Source organism: Somniosus microcephalus, chromosome 5, assembly GCF_052327205.1.
Source record: "Somniosus microcephalus isolate GS21.2 chromosome 5, FLI_Smic_1.0, whole genome shotgun sequence".
Classification (NCBI taxonomy): Eukaryota; Metazoa; Chordata; class Chondrichthyes; order Squaliformes; family Somniosidae; genus Somniosus; species Somniosus microcephalus.
The window spans coordinates 54,997,433-55,019,459 of record NC_140991.1 but is presented as its reverse complement, the minus strand read 5'-3'; the positions used below and the strand labels follow the sequence as shown (position 1 = coordinate 55,019,459).

Here is a 22,027-nt window from a genome sequence, read left to right as displayed (position 1 = left end):
GGGGAACTGAGGACACTTGAAGCACTCCAACTCAGTGGCGATCAGCTAACTCAGTACAGCTTCTATGTCAATGCCGAGACCTTCCTGGCCTGTCCATTTATCCATAGAAACATAGAAGATAGGAGCAGGAGTAGGCCATTCGGCCCCTCGAGCCTGTTCCGCCATTTGGCCTCTTGAGCCTGTTCTGCCATTTAATGAGATCATGGCTGATCATCCAAATTCAGTACCCTGTCCCTGCTTTCTCCCCATATCCCTTGATCCCTTTAGCCTTAAGAAATATATCTAACTCTTTCTTGAATATATTTAATGAATTGGCCTCCACTGCCTTCTGTGGTAGAGAATTCCACAGGTTCACCACTCTCTGGGTGAAGAAATTCCTCCTCATCTCTATCCTAAATGGCTTACCCCTTATCTTTAGACTGTGGCCCCTGGTTCTGGACTCCCCCGTCATCGGGAACATCCTTCCTGCATCTAGTCTGTCTAGTCCTGTTAGAATTTTATAAGTTTCAATGAGATCCCCTCTCATTCTTCTAAACTCTAGCGAATATAAGCCTAATCGACCCAATCTCTCCTCATATGTCATTCCTGCCATCCCAGGTATCAGTCTGGTGAATCTTCGCTGCACTCTCTCCATGGCAAGAACATCCTTCCCCAGATAAGGCGACCAAAACTGCACACAATACTCAAGGTGTGGTCTCACCAAGGCCCTGTGCATCATTGCTCCTGTACTCAAATCCTCTTGCTATGAAGGCCAACATACCATTTGCCTTCTTAACCGCCTGCTGCACCTGCATGCTTACCTTCAGCGACTGGTGCACAAGGACACCCAGGTCTCGTTGCACTTCCCCTTTTCCCAATCTATAATCTGTCTTCCTGTTTTTGCCACCGAAGTGGATAACCTCGCATTTATCGACATTATACTGCATTTGCCATGCATCTACCCAATCACCCAACCTGTCCAAATCATACTGGAGTTTCTCTGCATCCTCCTCACAGCACACACGCCCACCCAGCTTTGTGTCGTCTGCAAATTTGGAGATATTATATCTAGTTCCCTCGTCTAGATCATTTATATATATTGTGAATAGCTGGGGTCCTAGCACCGATCCCTGCGGTACCCCACTAGTCACTGCCTGCCACTTGGAAAAAGACCCATTTATTCCAACTCTTTGCTTCCTGTCTGCCAACCAGTTCTCTGTCCAAGACAGTACCTTACCCCCAATCCCATGTGCTTTAACTTTGTACGCTAATCTCTTATGCGGAACCTTATCGAAAGCCTTCTGAAAGTCCAAATACACCACATCCACTGGTTCTCCCTTAGCTATTCTACCAGTTACATCCTCAAAACATTCCAGTAGATTAGTCAAGCATGATACCATTTACCTTTTGTAAATCCATGTTGACTTTGTCCGATCCTGTCACTGTTTGCCAAGTGCTCTGCTATTACATCTTTTATAATGGACTCTAGCATTTTCCCCACTACCGATGTCAGGCTTACTGATCTATAATTCCCCGTTTTCTCTCTACCACCTTTTTTAAATAGTGGGGTTACATTAGCTATCCTCCAATCCATAGGAACTGTTCTAGAGTCTATAGAATTTTGGAAGATGACCAGCAATGCATCTACTATTTCTAGGGCCACTTCCTTAAGTACCCTAGGATGTAGATTATCAGGCCCTGGGGATTTATCGGCCTTCAATCCCGTCAATTTCCCTAACACCATTTCCCTACAAATATTGATTTCATTCAATTCCTCCCTTTCATTAGACCCTATGTTCCCCGACATCTCTGGGAGGTTATTTGTGTCCTCCTTTGTGAAGACAGAACCAAAGTATGTATTTAATTGGTCTGCCATTTCTTTGTTACCCATTATAAATTCCCCTGATTCTGACTGCAAGGGACCTACTCGTGACTTCACCAATCTTTTTCTCTTCACATATCTATAGATATAGAAGCTTCTACAGTCAGTTTTTATGTTCCCTGAGTTACTGGGAGAAGCTGAAATGTTAGTTTTAGTTTTACAACCATAACACTTGTTCCCATTAGTGTCATCCTCTCTTCACATTGTTCTCGGAAGTGAACAATTATGCTAAAAAAATATAATATTTTATCCATTTCAGTTTAGCTGTGGTCATTGCTCTCAGGCTTCATATTTTGCACACACTGCCGGGTATTTCCAGCACTTTAAACATATGGCAGAGGAATTAACTAAACATTAATTCTTCCAAATCAGTATTAAAACAGGAAAGTGCAATAAGCTACATCAAATTACTTTAAATGTTATCTGCATTTCATCAACATACTTGCCTTGTTTGAGTCATGGTTGATCATTTTTACATCAAGCAAGGATTTGATGGTTTTGGTAAGTTCTTTTTCATTCATCTGTGTGCTGTCTTGGAGTTCCTTGTAACTGACTATTTCACTGTTGTTAAATGCTAGCAGCACTGCCATTTGATATGTAGTAACCATAGCTACATAAGGCTTGGATAAATAGTTCATTTTTACTTCACCTTTTCCCCCCAAAAAAAGAACACGGGAAAAAAAAAACGTGAAATGTACAAACACTGTATTCCAAAAGTTTTCACATTGAGAAACAGTTGTATTAAAATACAGTTCAATGCCATCTGATTACTCAAATTAAAAACACAAAACCGCGAAGCTATCACCGTAATCGAACTGAATGGTATGAGTAGAAATCAACTGAATTACATTAATACAAGATTAACTGAATTTTTGATATACAAGAATGTATAGGATTAGAAGAGACCAATGGAGTCAGTCCAAGTTTGACATTTAAGAACATAAGAATTAGGAGCAGGCCATATGGCACCTTGAGCCTGCTCCACCATTCAATAAGAACATGGCTGAACTTCGACCTCAACTTCACTTTCCCGCCTGATCCCCCATATCCCTTGATTTCCCTAGAGTCCAAAAATGTATCGATCTCAGCCTTGAATAAACTTAACGACGGAGCACCCACAGCTCTCTGGGGTAGAGAATTTCAAAGATTCACAACCCTCCAGTGAAGAAATTCCTCCTCATCTCAGGCTTAAATGGCCGACTCCTTATTCTGAGACAATGCCCCCTAGTTCTAAACTTCCCAGCCAGGAGAAACAGTTCTCAGCATTTGCCCAGTCAAGCCCTCTCAGAATCTGATATGTTTTAATGAGATCACCTCTCATTCTTCTAAACTCCAGAGAGTATAGACCCAATCTACTCAATCTCACCTCATTGCTACATTACAAGTGACTACACTTCAAAAAAGTACTTAATTGGCTGTAAACCGCTTTGGGATGTCCGGTGGTCGTGAAAGGCGCTATTTAAATGCAAGTCTTTTCTTTTCATAGGAGAACCCTCTCATCCTAGGAATCAATCTAGTGATCCTTCGTTGCTCCACCTCAAAGGCAAGTATATCCTCAATGCTGTACATTATTCTCTCTCCCATAACTCTCAATTGTTTTTACTGCCAAATATCTCGCCAGTTTCTTTTTGAACAAGCCAACTCTATCTGCCCCACTATGTTCCGGGGTAGTCAATTCCATATGTTCACCACATTGAAAGTTCGCAAACACAAGTGCAGATGTGGGAGGCCACTCGACTTATCTAGCTGATCCGTCCATAGAAATCTCTGGTTCCCCCATCACACAATCTAACTGCCTCTTGAATGATACCAGACCATTTCAGGCATGAATCAACTTTTGTGCGAAGACATACTTCCTGACACGAGGGAGATTTATGGATGGTCTGATGTATTGCCATTAGTGTTCTTACCTGTACATAGGTAGTGCAGCCAGGTAAGTTTCCTACCACTGAAGTGCTGGTTGTAAAACAGTTCAAACTGCAAGGGGAGAATTGGTCACATTAGACAATATTTCAAAACTTTCCTCTGTTTACATTTTTAGAATATTCTGCAGTGGTGTTGATGGAATCTTGGAGATGACTACGTAACTTCAGTAAAAAATTCTAAGGGAAGCAGACTTTTAAGAAAGGGAGGAATGCCCATGCCTACTGGCTTGCAAGCAAGCTCTGCAACATTAAGTATCTGTATGTCAAAAGCTTGCTCCAGTCACCCTGGTGAGTCATAATTTTTAAAAAGAGTTTTACCTTAAGGAGGACTCTGAGTCCAGACAGCACCAGTGTCACAGAATATCCATTACTGAAATCAAGATAATGCCAAGCCGATCTACTGCCAAACTTAACATCTAAAATACCTCAAACCTTTACATTTTTATAGGGTATAAACATGGGATTAAAACCACCTTCAACAGACCCGCCCCCCAAAAAAAGTCCTGAATTACTAAGCATATACAGGAAACTTTCGATTTACCGGCACCTAAATAACCGGAAATCTCGGTTAACCGGCAAAATTCAGGAGTAGGTTCAGGTAAGTTTTATTACTTGCCTTCCTCCATCTGTTGCTGTGCAAGGGTGTGGCTGCAGCTGTTGCTAAGCTACAGGGACGCTTGGAACTTTTGGCCATTGTTCTGAACCTGTTGCTAAGCAACAGGGTTTGTTGCTTTATACGGAGCTCTCAGCTCTGTATCTTTTACTATAGCTTTCGGTTATCCAGAATTTTTGAAGAACCGGCACCACGTCGGTCCCGTCAGTGCCGGATAAAAAAAAGTTTCCTGTATATGCACTGAGGGGTGAGGAGTACAGAGCATGGAACTCATCAATGAAATTATCCATCTAAATATTATGTACAATATGCATACACTGTAACATTCTTTACATCCAATATCCATTTCCAGCATCAGAATTTACATCCTTACTGCTACAATAGCATGAAAATACTGTTTTACTCTCATCCTCTGGCCTTACTTCGTCCCCTTTTGCTACAATTATCTCTGTCTTGCATTTCTCATTCTTTTCCCCCACCGAATAGTTTCTTCTCTGGTCACCAGTAATTATGATATGTGTATTCTTAAATCTCTTACCAAGTGTTGCATTTTGGAAGGAAGAATGAGGAGAGGCAATATAAACTGAATGGTACATTTTTAAAGGGGGCACAGGAACAGAGAGATCTGGGGGTTCATATACATACCAGGGATGAGGGACTTCAATTATGCTGGGATTGTTCTTCTTAGAGCAGAGAAGGTTTAGAGCAGGGAGATTCAATAGAGGTGTTCAAAATTATGAAGGATTTTAATAAAGTAAACAAGGAAAACTGTTTCCACTGGCTGGAGGGACAGTAACCAGAAGAGATAATTGGCAAAAGAGCCAGAATGGAGATGAGGAGAAATTATTTTACACAGCGAGTTGTTATGATCTGGAATTCACTGCCTGAAAGGGTGGTGGATGCAGATTCAATAGTAACTTTTAAAAGAAATTTGGATATATACTTAAAAAGGAAACATTTGCAGGGCTATGTGGAAAGAGCAAGGGAGTGGGACTAATTGGACTGTTCTTTCAAAGAGCTGGAATAGGCACGATGGGCCAAATGGCTTCCTTCTGTGTTGTAGGATTTTACGATTCTCAGTGCCCTGAGGTGCTTCACATAACGAGGCTGGGGATTCGCAACAGGGTTTCAAAGTGTAAAGGAGCTGACCAAACGCAGAGCGAGAAAGATAAGTTTTGAGGAGATTTTAGAAGGTGCTGGGAGATGTAGCAAGAGAATTGCAGAGTGTAGGGCCCTGATGGTTAAAGGTCCTGCCACTGATGATAAGTGGCGGAAGCTAGTGATGGAGTAGGCTGAATTCGGAAGACTGGAGGGTGTGAGCTAAGACCTAGGGCTGGTCATAAGTTGGGCTGCAGCTATGCAAGATTTTGAAATCATGTCTATTATCCTATATCCCAGGCTCCTCCATCATCATATAATAGCAAAATACTGCGGATGCTGGAAATTTGAAATAACAGAAAATGCTGGAAACACTTAGCAGGCCAGGCAGCATCCGTGGAGAAAGAAAGAGAGTTAATGTCTGGGACCCTTCATCAGAACTGGAAAAAGCTGGAGATGTAACAGATATTAAGCAGGTGCAGAGATGGGGGGGTGTTGGGAGGGGAGGAAGGAATTGAAGGAACATACTGTGCTAAGGTAAGAGGCAGGAAAGATAAAATGTTGCATGGGGGTGGCAAAATCATACTGCATGAAAAATGGGAGCAGGGGTTATAGTTTGAAATAGTTGAACTCAATGTTGAGTCCAGACGGCTGTAAAGTGCCTAATCGAAAGATGAGATGCTGTTCCTTGAGCTTACGTTGAGCTTCATTGGAACAGTGTAAGAGGCCGAGGACAGAGAGGTTAGAGTGGGAGTGAAGCAGAGAATTAAAGTGACAGGCGACCGGAAGCTCAGGGTCACCCTTACGGCACAGGCTGGCTAGTTGCACCATATAAGTGTCAGGCAATGATAATTCCCAACAAGAAGCCCAACCATTGCCGATTCCCCCACCATGATCTTGGGGTCACCAGAAACTTAACTGAATCAGCTATATTAACACTACAGCTACAGAAGCAAAGCAGGGGCTGGGCACTCTGCAGTGAGTGACTCATCTCCTGACCTCTTCCCGAAGGCTGAATTATCTACAAGGCTTAAGTCAGGAGTGTGATGGGATACTCACCACTCGCCTGGATGACTGCAGCTGTAAAACTCAAGAAACTCAATACTACCCAGGGCAGAGCAGTTCGTTTAATCAGCGCCACTGGCACTGGACTCAATATGCATCTTCTCCACCACTGACACACTATGGCTGCAGCATATGCAATGTACTGGATGCACTGCAGCAATTTACCAAGTTTACTTCTACAGCACCCCCTCACCTGTGACCTATTTAGAGCAGTGGCCTTAAAGGGACAGGCCAGTTTAGCAGCAAGACATCACAGACTTCAAATTATATGTGAGCAATCGCACAGGAGATTCACTAGTACCTGCAAGACATAAAATGTGCACCAACTTAACTCCATCCTTAAATTTTAAAGGAAGGACCACCTACTAACCTACCATCTGTACGCTCTTTTCCAGTTCTTGTGGGATGGCAAATGTAGATGAAGGTGCTTGAGTCAGAGGCCATGCACCGGCCTAAAATGATTAAAAACATAAAAGAAGGTTTCTACATCAAAAACAGCAAGAGAGTGCCAAATTTTAGGATTATTGTTAATTTTCTCAATATTTTTAACTTTTTAAATAAAAGTACTTAAAATGGGTGACTTAATTCCATCAAATATTATGGGTCAAAATTGAATAAAGGAGCAGTATTGAGTTCACCATATAGACAGGGATGAGGAAGGCCACTCTGATCATCGTAAGTCATCCAACTAGAAAGACCCTTTAGCTCCCATCACAGTGCTCAACAATTCAAATGGCTCTGCTACCCTGCCCAGAAGTCTATTTCAGTGTGTGAATAAGAACTTTGTAACCCCATTCCTGAACGTGCCTTTCAGCACTTTAAACCTCTGTCCCTTGTTCTACAGCCAAAGTTTAATTTTAATTAATTTGCAGAGTTTTTTTAATATAATTTACTATCCTATATACCTATGATGAGACATCCTCTCAATTGCCACCTTTCAATGCTGAAAAACCTAAGTTTTTCCAGTCTTTTCTCATAACTTAGTCCTCTTGGCACTACACAGGAGCCATGTGGCTCTTTCGACTGCCTTCAGTCCATATCACAGAATGTTTTTATAACATGCATTTCCTGAATCAGAGGCATGCTACTGCTACAATTAGCTATAAATTAAGTAGCCATAATAACTAAAAACAAAACATGTATTTAGAGAGTATCTTATTAAGGTGGAATATCTCAAAATGCTTCACACAGTCATATGGCCAAACAATTGATTTTTCAGATGCAATGCACCTATTTGAGGAAGGAAGGTTTATCTTTTTAAAAAAAAAAGATGAAAATGGAACCAGTATCAATTAACATTAGTGGGGTCAAGACAGGAAAGAGTGCAAAATCACCAGGATCATCCGGGAAAAATCTCATAATTTTCAAAATGATGTATAATGCAACAGTTCCCTCAATTCATTCAGTCGTCATTCTCTGGTCCTCCAGAAAGAATGGCAATTTTTCTGCTTTTTGTTTAGTCTTTTACAAAGTACATTATCTGCTAATTGGTGACCAGATATCTTCTCCAGCCAAGAAATAAACCTGGTTGCTGGTCCCTTTCAGAAGCAGAGTAAAGATTTCCATACCACTAATTGGACAATAAGGATTTGATGTCTCTTTGGGTACCACTCACATGCCATGCTAAAGTCTGTTCGGTCACACAGGGATGAATTAATCATGTGTATTAATATACAAGTCACAGGGTTTAAAAAGTAAAGGATATTATTTTTAGTATTGTAACAAGTTCAAAGCTGAAAATCGTCCATTTAAAATTAAATCAATCCTTTGCCAGCTCAATAAATAAATGCATTGGTGCACAACTAAGCTATGCAGCGCAGGAAACTTCAAAACGTAACCCCTCATTCGTACTGAGGTAATCAAGCTAAAAACAAAAATCCTAAAACTACCACTTAACATGCATTTATTAAGTACAGAAATAAAAACAGAAAATGCTGGAGATACTCAGCAGGTTAGGCAGCATCTGTGAAGAGAGAAACAGAGTTAACATTTCAGGTTGTCGAAAGGTCATCGACCTGAAACGTTAACTCTGTTTCACTCTCCACAGATGCTGCCTGACCTGAGTATCTCCAGCATTTTCTGTTTTTATTTCAGATTTCCAGCATCTGCCATATTTTCTTTTTATATTAGTAGTTTATCAAGTACAGTACTGACAAAATTACCAAATTAACTTTTCCTATTAATTCTGAATTACATAATGAATTTAACAGAATAGACTTTTCAAAATGCTTTCAAAAGATGGTATGGAATGGTACAAAAATCTTCACTTCAGTGTCACAACTGCAGTAATGCTTGATTACTCCACATATGTCCGCTCCAAGTTTCTAGTTGCCGCAGAATGAAAACTTCTTGAAACATGCCAGTGGAAACCATGCCTCACAAACATATGTGGGGATACATTTTAGAGAGTGTTTCATCTGGTTTCTCCATTAAAGAAAGATCAACAACATGGGCTTTACAAAGGGTTGTGATTTAATCAGAAAAGGATAAAGTGAGGGGCGAGTGTACTCAGTTAGTTTTATCCTGTGGTCCAACCTACCTGAAGCACGTAGATCTGAAAGCTGATTCCAAGATCTATTACAATGTCCTGTTGTCTTAAAAAAGTGGCTGTAAATTTGTTGTTTAGGTCAGCACTGACATTCATATCGGTGTACATCCTGTGAAGCTTGCTGGTGAACTCGTATCCACAGGCTTGCTGCATAGAAAGATTATCTGCCTTTATTATAGCACTTAAAGATATTTAAATTCACCTTGATTTTTGAAATACTTTTAAACATTCAAGATATTACTGCACTCAACAAAATATTTCCATTGGTAATACCCTAAAATAACTAGTTGTGGTCACTTTCTTGTGATAAACATAAAACTTTGCAATTCATTTTTTTTGAAGACCAATGATTTTTTTTTTACAATATTTAAACTATGAAAACAATTACCAGATAAACCGTATATAAATCTTAATGCAAATTTATTGCCAACAAAAAAAAATCAAATACCTAATTTGTTAATAGTTTTCTAAACAATGTCTGCACATTTTCATAATGTCCAATTGAAATGCTTGGAAGATATGCTATTCTGAATCATATTCAGTTTTATTTTTTTCCACATTTACAGATTTAAGCTGGTTGTAACAATCTGTTCTGGCTCTAATTTTTCAAATTTGCCAATTTTTTGTTGTACTTTTCCCCAGAACTAAATCCAAGTTAGGATAAAAGTAACCGTGCCAACATTTAAGGGATTTTAAAAGGTGGGCTTATAACTTATTTAAGGAAAAATACAATATTTGGGACCTACAGTTAAATTAATCATAATTGTGCAACAATTCATAATTTGATAAACATGTTGGCTCCGCATAACGGTATAACTTGAATTCAAAGGTTTAGCTCTCCACTTGGAGAAAGTAAAACTCCATTTTAAAAAGTACTAAAGTACCACCATCTGTTTTAGGCGAGTTACTAAACACCTAATTACATGCTTTGAGTGTTTATAGAAGTAGGTTTGAAAAGGAGTGAACAATGAAGAGCTGTAACAGCCCACAAAATATTTCTACTAAATTTCATGAGATATGCTTGTACGAATTCTTAAAGGCTGTCACGTTACTAACCTTGAGCTTATTAATCATAGCTTCTTCAGAATCCATAGACATAGAAAGACCATGTATCAACCGCTTCGCCAGCATTCGGGCATAGAACTGAGGTTGGAGAAAAAGTAAACAGAGAACTTGGAATCAGAGAGACATTTAACACAGATGTGAGAAATTGCAAGTCAGGAATTACATTCAATCGCTTTGAAGAGCTACTGTATTCTCACTAAGTGCAGTGAGCACCTGCTTCCAGTGATGTACTACTTTTGAATCATGCACATATTAAGGCAAGAATAGTTTCTGCATCTAATTGCAATAGCTTACCTGTAATCAAAGAAGTTCAAACTAAAAGAATGTCAAATGTTTCAAAATGCTGCCTAGTTCTGCCACAATCGAAGAGAAACTGCTATTTACCTTCTGAAAGACATCCTTATCATCAATGTACTTGAAGACTGTGATGAAGCTGGTCAGTTTGTCCTCGACTTCATTTTCAGTCATTCCTTTTGCAGACTTCTTTAACAGATTGTCACAGTACTTAGCTAACTGTAAGGAAAATTATATTCAGAAATCGATTAGTTTTTTCCAACAGAGATCAAATAATCATCTCTGATTCACAATTTATTATATTCACTGCATTAATTCGGTTCCATCCACACTCCATTTTGTTGTTTAACTCGAAGTTTGTGGAAAGAAAAACAGACTCAGACCTCATCCCCATTGTCTCCTCTTTTGTTCTGAAGGTAGTGGTTCATGTTCTATTTCTATGGGTGCTGTCTGCCCATTGGTAACTCATCCAAGTGCATATTCATATGTGAGCCCAGAGTGAATATCAAAAGCATATTTGACAGTGATGGTGGGAAGAGAGGCAACATCACAGCTATGTGTGATCCTATCCTCATCTCTAACATGTGCTGTTATCAGCAAATGTCTCTCGAAAGTGATCGAAGCAGGAAATCTGTCTAATTACGCTGTCCCCTCTGTGACCTTGGCTGAGATCAGCTAACTAAGGTCAAACATAGTGATTTCCTGGTATCGATGGCAGTAAATTGTGCTTTTAAACCATGAAAGCATTGGGGAAGCCCAAGACAGATTCAGGTGTAATCTTGGGACTGTGGTAAATGTGATGTTGCAGCCTACTTGTTAACCGAGTTGTTAACTGGTCTGCTTTCTCTACAGATGCTGCCTGACCTGCTGAGTATTTCCAGTATTTTCGAGTTCTGTTTCAGATTTCCAGCATCTGCAGTCTTTTGCTTTTTATTTATTTTGAGAGAAGTTTGTGTGCCGGACAAGTCAGCATCCCTAAATCTGGCAATATTGGTCCAGAAGACTAGTTCAAGATGCAGCATTCGTTGATAGTCCTTCCAGAATTTCAGTGTGAGAAGAGGACAGAAATATTTTAGTCGTTTATGTTTGCCATACTTACCAACTCTGGAGCCTTGCAGGAAGATTTGGGCTCTCTATAGTTTACTACTGACGTTAGGGCCTAGAAGAAAAAAAAATCTCTCAAACAGTATTTCAACAAGTTGACAACACTGTCATTTTTTATTCTTTTTATTTTCAATTGGATTACATCTGCATTGAGTGAGTTTTCCGAAGCAGCACACACAAGGGAGATAAGTGAGTGCTCTACCAAACTCAGGGTGAAGAAAATCAAATGTCTTTGGGGAAAAAAAGGCACAAAGGGGATGGCAACCTTTACTTTCATCCTCAAAATGACACTGCTAGATGGTGCATTGGGTTAAGCACACGGCTCTTTCACCTCAGGGGCCAGAAACCAAATCTAGTTCATTCTAATAGGGAAAAAGTCTCCTGCCACATTGCTGGTTGGAAGAGTGCTACATGGAATTAGTTTGGGCAGTCTCGACATAGTTCCTGGTGGGTGCAACCTCACAGCACAAAACAGCCTACTGTTAATATGGTGTAAATGATACAAAATGTGCCATCTTACTCTGAGACTATAAGGACGCAAGTGAAAAAATTCACATTGGTGCAGTAGGATGTGCTCTTCAGAGATTCGGATTAAAAGCGCAAAGCTAAGTAAAGAGAACTTGCCCTTCAGTTGACTGTGCTAGACACTGGGTATCAAAACTGAAAAATACTGCTCTCCTTAGATGAACGCAAAATTCACTCCATCAAAAAAATTGCAGAGATTGTAAACCCGAGTGGAAACATAGAAATCCACACAGCTGAATGACTGGATCACTGGTGTACAATGTACAGCAAGTGGGCTGGCTATTGAGATTTTGTGTCAGATTTTCTCCTCCTTGTAAGGCAGCAGTTCCTAACTCCACTCAGTACATCTCTCAGGTCTGACCAAGATTAGATAACGCTATGTAGTAAATGCTGGATATACAACAACAATATTACTCTAACATAAGTTTAATAGCCACACACTCGAGTAGTGCATCAGACACACTCACAAATTGTCCCATTGGCCTGAACAGCCTTGAATAGTCCAGCTTAGATGTGCTGCAGCGGCAGTGTCTTTCAAAGTTTAGATTTTTGGTCTTAAGAACTGGTGAGAAGGGGAGGAAAACAGCAAACCAGAGGTGCAGCATCTTGGTGTTCTAATGCAGTGTGCCAGAGAGTCAAGTACATAGGTTTATACATGTATGACTCCCCAGGCAGCAAGTTCCTGATTTCCCAGCAGGCAGAGCTGAGGTCATTGATTAAACACAGGACTATATCTTGCAGAAATGTTGTAGGATAGGTTGGTCCTTATCTTGAAATACTTCTCAAATTGAACAGGTACACAAGGAGCATGGACAAGTTATTTTTAATATCAAGAACAGAGCTAGCAACATTGATTTGTGTTCCGCTCAACAGCTAGTTACTTTTTTTCCTTCCTTTGGATTCCTTCCTCCCTACTTCTGCCATGTATAATTTACCTGGCCAAGGTGAGCAAGTGACCTGCTCCCTGGATTCTGTTAATACCAATCCATAACCATACAAAAACACATGAGATTTTGTGTCATATATTCTCCTCCTTGTAAGGCAGGCAGTTCCTAACCTCCACTCAGTACACCTCTCAGGTCTGACCAAGATTAGATAACGCTATGTAGTAAATGGTGGATATACAACATTATAAATGTAATAATGCATTATAGCTTGGAACCTTGCCAGCAGCAAGAGATGAAAAGAGAACTGAAGATTCAGGATTCAAGTGGTTACTTATCAACAAAAGTTTGCAATCTGTAACTTAGATCATCATCTGTGATTTAATCTAAGGAGCAGGATATTTTTTTAAATATCAGAAAAAAGCATTCTGGAATTCTACCACCAGAGGGCACTATAATACCACACTACACTTGTCAGCACCTAGTTTGCAAATTTTATATCTTCGTCAAGAGTGCCAAAAAAACAGAAGGTTACACAAATGACCTGAACACACAATTTCAAACAGGCACTGGTTGTCAGCAAAACCACATCTCAATTATCCCTGAGCCGAATGGACATTTAGAAGAAAAAGGTTTTAAAAATTCTTGATTCCTGCTTTATTTTGTATGCAATTTCAGGATGGCCTTTTTCTTTTTATGTTGAAAGACCACAGTGAGAGCGACAGTAACTCTACGCACCTTGTTTCCATTTTGTAATTTGTACAACATGAAAACAGCATCAACAGATGCATTGGCTCATTTGGCCGAAGGATGGATTCTAATCCAGTCCTCCCAGGACACCTTTTAAAAATCAGTGTGATATTTTTAAACATTTACGTAAGTTTTCTAAACTATCAGAGAAGTTGTGTGCAGTCTCCACCAGGAGTGTAGAATCACACATATATCAGGTCTAGTAATGGTCACAAGAAGCAGAGACACAAGCCTTAAAAAATATTTTAGTTTTATTTAAAGTAACTTACCTTATCAAGTGCACTCATAAAATGCTGATCACCATTAAGGACTGAACTGATGAGTTGAAGAAATTTACTGTGAACTTCAAGAACAGATTCCACAAACTGTGTAGGCATCTGATCAAAAAGACAAGAGAAAAAATAAATATTAACCCAGATAAAAAAGATAAAATCTCAATCTGGACTGCAGAACCACCTGTCTGAAGGCCAGTCTGAAATTACTAACGTTGGACAGGATGTGGCAATTGAGTTCAGGGAAACGAATGCGAACTCCGCCAATGCCCGGCTGGGTAAATACATCCGTCGTGAGGCATTTAGCAACACCACAGACCAGTAAAGTCCCAGGCTCCATCTCTTGTTTTCTTTTTCAGTTGGTGGGTATGAGGGGAGCAAGAAGGAAGATTAGTCAGGGTCCTCACTCCCGATTCTTATCCACTGTTCTGGTGGAAAGAATGCATGCACGGACGTCAGGTCACGATGTGCTGAGGCTCTGCTGGGATGATCCTTGTAGTCAAGCAGGCTGCAAACTTGAAAAACTACTATTTGGGCAATGTACATGAAGCTCTGACATCCAAAATAACTGTACCGCAGCAAGACTCATTCCCTTCAGAGCAAGCAAGGGAAAAACTGAACAAATTACTGTAAAAGTATTTACCAATCAGTATTGCAGACTTGCAGTGTGCTTTGTATTAAGATTAAATTAGGTGATCTCCTGTGGCATTGCTTACAGGTAAAACATTAAAAGATCCCTCTTACGTTTCTGCTTATCTGCCACGTTCTAATTCTTTCTATATTTCTATTTGTCTCCCTGTTCGCTCCCTCTCTCAGTGTCAGCTGTGGCTCAATAGGTAGCACCCTCGCCTCTGAATCAGAAGGTTGTGGGTTCAAGTCCCACTCCAGAGCGCAAACATCTCAGCTGACACTCCAGTGCAGTGCTGAGGGAGCGCTGCACTGTCAGAGGTGCAGTCTTTCGGATGAAACGTTAAACCGAGGCCCCGTCTGCCCCCTCAGGTGGATGTAAAAGTTCCTATAGCACTATTTCAAAGAAGAGTTATCCCTGGTGTCCTAGCCAATATTTATCTCTCAATCAACATCACTAAAAACAGATTATCTGGTCATTAACACATTGTTGTTTGTGGGAGCTTGCTATGCGCAAATTGGCTCCTGCATTTCCTACATCACAACAGTGACTACACTTCAAAAAGTACTTCATTGGCTGTAAAGTGCTTTGGGACGTCCAGTGGTCATGAAAGGCGCTATATAAATGCAAGTCTTTCTCTATGGTTCTCTCACACTTTTATTTGTCATTTCTGTATATATTTGTCTTTCAGTCTTGCTCATTCTTTCTCCCATTTCCCTTCAGAAAAACAGGCAGTTGCTCCCTTTTAAATAAAACTACATAATCTTGCTGAGATCCTACTAGAATAGCTCGGGCTAAAGTTTCGAACGCCGCTGCAACAACGCTTTTTTAACAAATAGGAACACGTTACTTTACCTGGTCTCAATCCTGGATGTTTTCCCTACCCTTCTAACAAGCTACAAACGGAGCTGTCAGCTACTGTACTTGGTTCTTTTTTTTTGCCTTTCTACAGGAAAAATTGTCTAGAGGCATTCAGAAAGATGAACTGTCCGAACCACCACCATCTCCTCCATCCAGTCACCTCTCAGGGATAGGGACCATTTTCTAGAATCAGACAACTTACTTTTTTTTTTTGACAGTGCTTCTCATTTTATAATAACAACATTTAAACTATTCCAGCTGACCACACCTATTAATTATAATCACTCGTGTCACCAAATTTCTCAGTTTGTTAATCCAGGGATATCACAGAATTTTATGTAATATGCTGCTGTGGCATCATAATACAAGAGGGGGTTCACTGGACAGTCAGAGAGCCAACTCCTGACAAACCATAGTCAATAACAAAGCTTTTAGACATCGCGAGACCGATTGGAAATAGAGCTCTTTTAAAAATTGAGAAAATCTGAATGATGATCCGGTCATGTAATTAGTTAAAAAAAAAAGATTTGCGTTTATATAGCGCTTCACGACCTCAGGACGTCCCAAAGTGCTTTACAGCCAATTAAGTGTTTTTGAAGTGTAGTCACTGATGCAATGTAGGAAACGCAGCAGCTAATTTGCGCATAGCAAGGTTCCACAAACAGCAATGGGATACATGAACAGGTAATCTGTTTTAGTGAGGTTGGTTGAGGAATAAATATTGGCCAGGACACCGGGGAGACCTCCCCCACTCTCCTTCGAAATAATGGCATGGAATCTTCTACAGACGGGGCCTCGGTTTAACATCTCATCTGAAAGATGGCATCTCCCTCAGTACGGCACTGTAGTGTCAGCCTAGATTTGGTGCTCAAGCCTCTGGCGTGGGACTTGAAACCACAACCTTCTGACTCAGAGGCAAGAGTGCTCCCACTGAGCCACAGCTGACACCTAAAAAAAGAATGTTCTGCAGTGTAGTGGCGCTTCTTAGTTTCCAAACAGGCAGCCACTGAGCTGTGGGGCTTTTAACAACGAGTAGACGCGTGTTCGTTTATACGTGTTTGCTTTGTAATTCTGTTCGTAAAGTGTTATAGTAAACAGTTTAAAAGACAAAGCTACGTTTGGGAACGTTTTATTTCGACACGCGTCTACTCGTTGTTAAAAGCCCCACAGCTCAGTGGCTGCCTGTTTGGAAACTAAGAAGCGCCACTACATGCAGGTCCATGAGCACTTAGACTGTTTGTTCTTGGTCGAGCGGACAAAGGCCTTGAGCAGGTGTTTGCAGAAATGATTCATACAAATCTTCACGTCTGGGGTACCCTCCTGTACGTAACCGTACAAGAAGGGTCCCTGCGAGATGGTGAGGTTGGTACAAATGTAGCTGGCAACTGTTTGGTGAATGGTTCAGAGCTGCTGCTTGGCCAGTTCCAGATCCTATTGTAGCTTATCCGGGTTATTCCTGGAAACTGTAAGGCTGCGATGAAGTTTTCATTCCCATAATATATACACACACACAGTGATACATATCTTCCTAAAGTAACACTTTCTCCAAATTTCCTGCAGGAAAATGAGTGAAACAAATCCTGATGATGGTTCACTTAATGTTCTCAATCAGCTTCTAAATCTCTAAAAGGAAGAACTTACAAACAAGGATAGGAAAAGATCAGATGGTCCATTGAGCATGTCCCTTCCCAGAATGGTGCAACTTACAGAAAGCAAAGTGTACACTTCTCTAAAAGTAAAAAGCTCCAAGCTCACTGAGCATGTTCTGATAACTAAGGAACTATATTAATCAATTGAGGCTCCCCTCCACCCACCACTTTGAACCTTTTTCTGGGTCTCAATATCCCTCACCATGTGAGGGCATCATAATATTTTTATATTTAATTGCCCGAGCAATAAATCGCAACACTCTATTCTCTTTCACAATAGCTTTGCAACTGTGGTCACAGACCTTCAATGAATCAGGCACTATAACCCCTAGGTCCTCTTCCCACTCAACAGCCTTGAGCATGCAACCCTGCATATTGTGCATGGGTTTGAAACTGCCTCGACACAATTGCATCATGCTGCACTTATCCATATTAAAAGATATCCATCAGAGTCAGGCGTGGGCCCATTGCCTTTCCCATTCTCCTGTAATCTATTTTTTTAAGCTAAAATCCTTACATCTACACAGCTAGTTAGGTCACAGCTGGAATACTGTGTGCAGTTCTGGTCACCTCACTATAGGAGGGATGTGATTACATTGGAGAGGGTGCAGAGGAGATTCACCAGGATGTTACCTGGGCTGGAGTGCTTCAGCTATGAAGAGAGACTGGACAGGCTGGGGTTGTTTTCCTTAGAGCAGAGAAGGCTGAGGGGGGACCTGATTGAGGTGTACAAAATTATGAGGGGCATAGATGGGGTAGATAGAAAGGAACTTTTCCCCTTAGTAGAGGGGTCAATAACCAGGGGGCATAGTTTCAAGGTAAAGGGCAGGAGGTTTAGAGGGGATTTGAGGAAGAACTTTTTCACCCAGAGGGTGGTTGGAATCTGGAACTCTCTGCCTGAAAAGGTGGCAGAGGCAGGAACCCTCACAACATTCAAGAAGCATTTAGATGAGCACTAGAAACGCCACAGCATACAAGGCTACGGACCAAGAGCTGGAAAATGGGATTGGGATTAGAATAGATAGGGCTTGATGGCCGGCACGACACGGGGGCCGAAGGGCCTCTTTCTGTGCTGTATAAATCTATGACTCTATTTATCTTCTTGCCATCTGCAAATATGTAGATAGTTCACTCAATGCCTTCACCCAGATCATTGATAAAGATGGTGAAGAGCAACGGCCCCAACACAAATTACTCTGGGGATTCCCCGCCCCCACGTAGAGCTGCCACCATTAATAACTATATTCTGTCTACGTGAATGCAACAAGTTGCTTATCCAATACAGTATCTGCCCACCAATCCCACAAGACGCAACCTTACTTTTGAGCACCACTTTAATAAAGGTTTTTTGAAAATTTAGATATACGTTATCGATTGAGCTTCCACCATCCACCAACTTCGTAACTTCTTCAAAAAATTCCATCAAGTTGATCAGACAGGACCTCCTTTTCCAGAAGCGATGCTAAGATTTCCTTATAACCCCATCTCTTTCAAAGTGATCACAAAACACATCTCTAGTAATCCCTGGCAGCTCGCAGCCTGCTTATAACTTGTGTTGATAAAGCACCTTTCAAGTCCTCAGGACAACTCAAAGTGCTTCACAGTCAACAAATTACTCTTGAAGGAGAATCAGTGTTGTTTTTTGGGGGGTAAATGGTGCAGCCAATTTGCACACAGCAGCATTTCACAAACAGCAAGACCAGTTAACCCGTTTTGGTGGTGTTGGTTGAGGGATGAATGTTGGCTAGGACACTGGGGCGACTCCCAGCTCTTCTTTAGAAAAAATCCCGTGGGAATTTTACATCCATCAGAACAGGCAGATGGTTTAACATTTCGTTTGAAGGATGCCACATCTGACAATGTAGCACTCCCTCAGTACTGCTCTTAAGTGTCAGTTTAGAGAATGTGTTGAAGCCCTTCAGTGGAGCTAAAACACACAGCCTTCTGATTCAGAGTGAAGTAATTTGTTAGGAGTTACTCTCACTGCCTAAAGTCCCTCTCCCATTATGACATTGCAGCCTGCTCAAAAAGTCCTCAATTTTTAAAAACAGTAAAACTTATATGGATCACACCTGCTTCACTTTGGTCAATACTGACTGATAAATCAAGGGCACATGAATAACACAGTGAAGGTGAACATGGCGGCAGGAGGTTGTTGTACAGGTTTTTTTTCTACCCAAGGAAAAGAAACAAAATTTCACCTGTGACCACAGAAATCATATGCAAAAGCTGTGTTAATGTCACACTATGTTCTGCTGATTATCACTTCCAAAGACTGAAAATTGTACATTATTTTCGACGAACGGCAATGCCTCTAAACAGCAAACAGATTATTCATTTTCACAAAATTAAGAACAAGGAACTCGGAGAAGTACTCACGTTTTCCTGAGAGAGGTTACTGATGGATCTAAGGCCCTCATCATGAATATGATTCTGAAGCTCCTGAATCATGTGAGGTAAACCATTTGAGACAGCACGAAGCAGAGTATATATATTTGCCATGTCTGCTAGAAGGTGAAAGGGATATGGGGAAAAAGGGGAAAATTACACATCTTTATTGGCGTATGCTTGTTCAGCGACCTTACAATAAAGGTAGCGAAGTATACCAGTCTACTGTAAAAGTGTATGGTACCGTAATGGTTATGTTACTGGTAATCCAGAGGCCAGGACTAACAATCCAGAGAACGAGAGTTCAAATCCCACCATGGCAGTTTGAGAATTTGAGTTCAGTTTAAAAAAAAAAAAAAAAAAAATCGAGAATTAAAAAATTATCAGCTAAAAAAATGACCATGAAGCTGTCGGATTGTCATAAAACCCCAACTGGTTCATTAGTGTCCTTTAGGGAAGGAAACCTGCCAGTCTCACCCAGTCTGGTTGAGTGCCCTCTGAAGTGGCCGAGCAAGCCACTCGATTGTATAACTACTTTCTCAGGGCAACATGAGATGGATAATGAATGCCAGCCTTGCCAGCGATGCCCACATCCCGAGAATGGAAAAGTTTTGATGGATTTTGTACACATTTTCTGTTCTAAAGTATATTTATCACAAATGAGATGAACAGAAAAAAATTAATTTTCAACACTAACCTGAATCCAACACAAATTATGGTTCATCAGTGCATGGAGGAATTCTGATCCCAACAAATATCCAAACAGATGAACAGGTTTAGCAACAGAAATCAATACGCCAATGGCAGGTCAACGCTGATTTTTAGGGCAGCTCTGGCTCATAGGGTGGAGCTCCAAGGGCACTGCCAGCCTGCCAGTACTTCATCAAGTGGCCATTCTTCATATGTAAACTTAGAGAATTAGTGTCGACAGGCCATTTTACTGTGGGGTCATCACTGATGAACCAAACCCACAAATTCAGATTGTGCAAATATTCTTAACAGTGATACTCAATATATGGTTTTCAAACCATTTTGCAAGGCCAACCTCCTTACACACTACTTTCAACTGGATTATAACTGCATTATAAAGCTGCAGCTTCTTCCAGTCTGTACTGTCAAATTGTGGATGCAACTGGCCCAGTCATTTGCCCTTAAACCTGGAACAAATCTGATGTTTCATCAATTCAAGGAGTTGTTGGTTTAACAAGTCTAGCCAGTAAACAAAGTAGATGGCAACTTGACCAAGTTCAGAGATGCATATTCATGTCATGAGATCCTTGAACCCTAGTGGTTCTTGTACATACTGCTGATTGAAAGAGCGTGTCAACAGAGAAGTGCAAAGCATTTCAGAAAGATGAAATATTAACTTTTATTAATTTATATGTTTCACAACAGCCTACATTTATATAGCGCCTTTAACGTCATAAAACATCCCTAGGTGTTTCACAGGAGCGTTATCAAACAAAATTTGACACCAAGCCACATAAGGAGATATTAGGACAGGTGACCAAACATTTGGTCACAGAGGTAGGTTTTGAGGAGTGTCTTAAAGGAGGGGAGAGAGAGGGAATTTTCTTTCAATAACTCCACTCCACATAAGTTGTGTTATTATAGTACCTTTTTGGAATAAACGGTTTGCACTTACTTAGCACTGTACCACATCTCTCATGAAGTGCAACAATGTTTTGCTGGCAAACGCAACAGCCATCTTGCGCACACATCAAGATCCCGTAAACAGTGATCACATAATTGGCTCCCAGTCTCCCAAATTTAAAATGCTCATCCTTGTGTTTAAATCTCATCCTTCATGGCTTTGTCCCACCCTATCTCTATAACATCCTCCCACCTCCCCCGAGCTCTCTGTTCCTTCGACTCCAGCTTCTTGTGCGTCTCTCCCTCTCCCTTAGCCCCACCACTCGCGGCTATGCCTTCAGCCACCTAGGTTCCATACTCTTGAATTCCTTCCCTAAATGAGCAGTTCAGAAAGATTTGATGTCAACAACAGAAAATAAGAACTAAAGATGGTCAGGTGACTTTGGTTGGAAGTCTTAGAGAAACAATAGTCTTTTGCAGTTGTCTGCACTCATTTGCCCATGTTACCAAAGGTATGCAAACAGTAACAGCAACTTGCATTTCCATAAAGAAAGGCACAGGTGAAAAACAAAGGCGTAAGCTGGGATTTGTGGCTGGAGGAAGTTACAGAGATAGGGGTCAGGTCAGAAAAGAATTTGTAAACAAGGACAGGGATTTTAAATTCAGTGCCTTGGAGGACAGGAAGCCACTGGACTCTGATAAGTGCAGGGGTAATAGATGAGTGCAACCTGCTGCAGGACTAGATGAAGGCAGCAGAATTTTTAAGAGTTGGTGTTTGTGTGTTCGAGCTTGGGAGTTCCATGAGGAACACATAGGAAAAGAATCGAGCATTGAGGTAACTGAAGCATGGATAAGGGTTTCAGCAATGTTGGGGGTGAGATAGGGCAGAGACAGGCAATGTTAT

The 22,027-nt window shown here is 40.8% G+C and overlaps 1 protein-coding gene across 7 annotated transcripts in view; it reads right to left on the bottom strand.

The window, feature by feature from the left end:
* Positions 1-22,027, bottom strand: part of cul2 (cullin 2) — a 76,494-nt gene that overhangs the window by 9,614 nt on the left and 44,853 nt on the right. For 5 of the 7 annotated variants that reach the window (XM_085987628.1, XM_085987624.1, XM_085987626.1 and 2 more), the window contains 9 exons: positions 19,522-19,649; positions 14,002-14,109; positions 11,569-11,628; positions 10,560-10,688; positions 10,167-10,253; positions 9,102-9,257; positions 6,937-7,014; positions 3,772-3,838; positions 2,304-2,510 (listed from right to left, as the gene is read on the bottom strand). In XM_085987628.1, the coding sequence (XP_085843754.1) occupies positions 2,304-2,510; positions 3,772-3,838; positions 6,937-7,014; positions 9,102-9,257; positions 10,167-10,253; positions 10,560-10,688; positions 11,569-11,628; positions 14,002-14,109; positions 19,522-19,649 (1,020 nt within the window). The remainder of the gene's footprint in view (positions 1-2,303; positions 2,511-3,771; positions 3,839-6,936; positions 7,015-9,101; positions 9,258-10,166; positions 10,254-10,559; positions 10,689-11,568; positions 11,629-14,001; positions 14,110-19,521; positions 19,650-22,027) is intronic. The other 2 variants (XM_085987627.1, XM_085987630.1) reach the window with 1 other exon arrangement.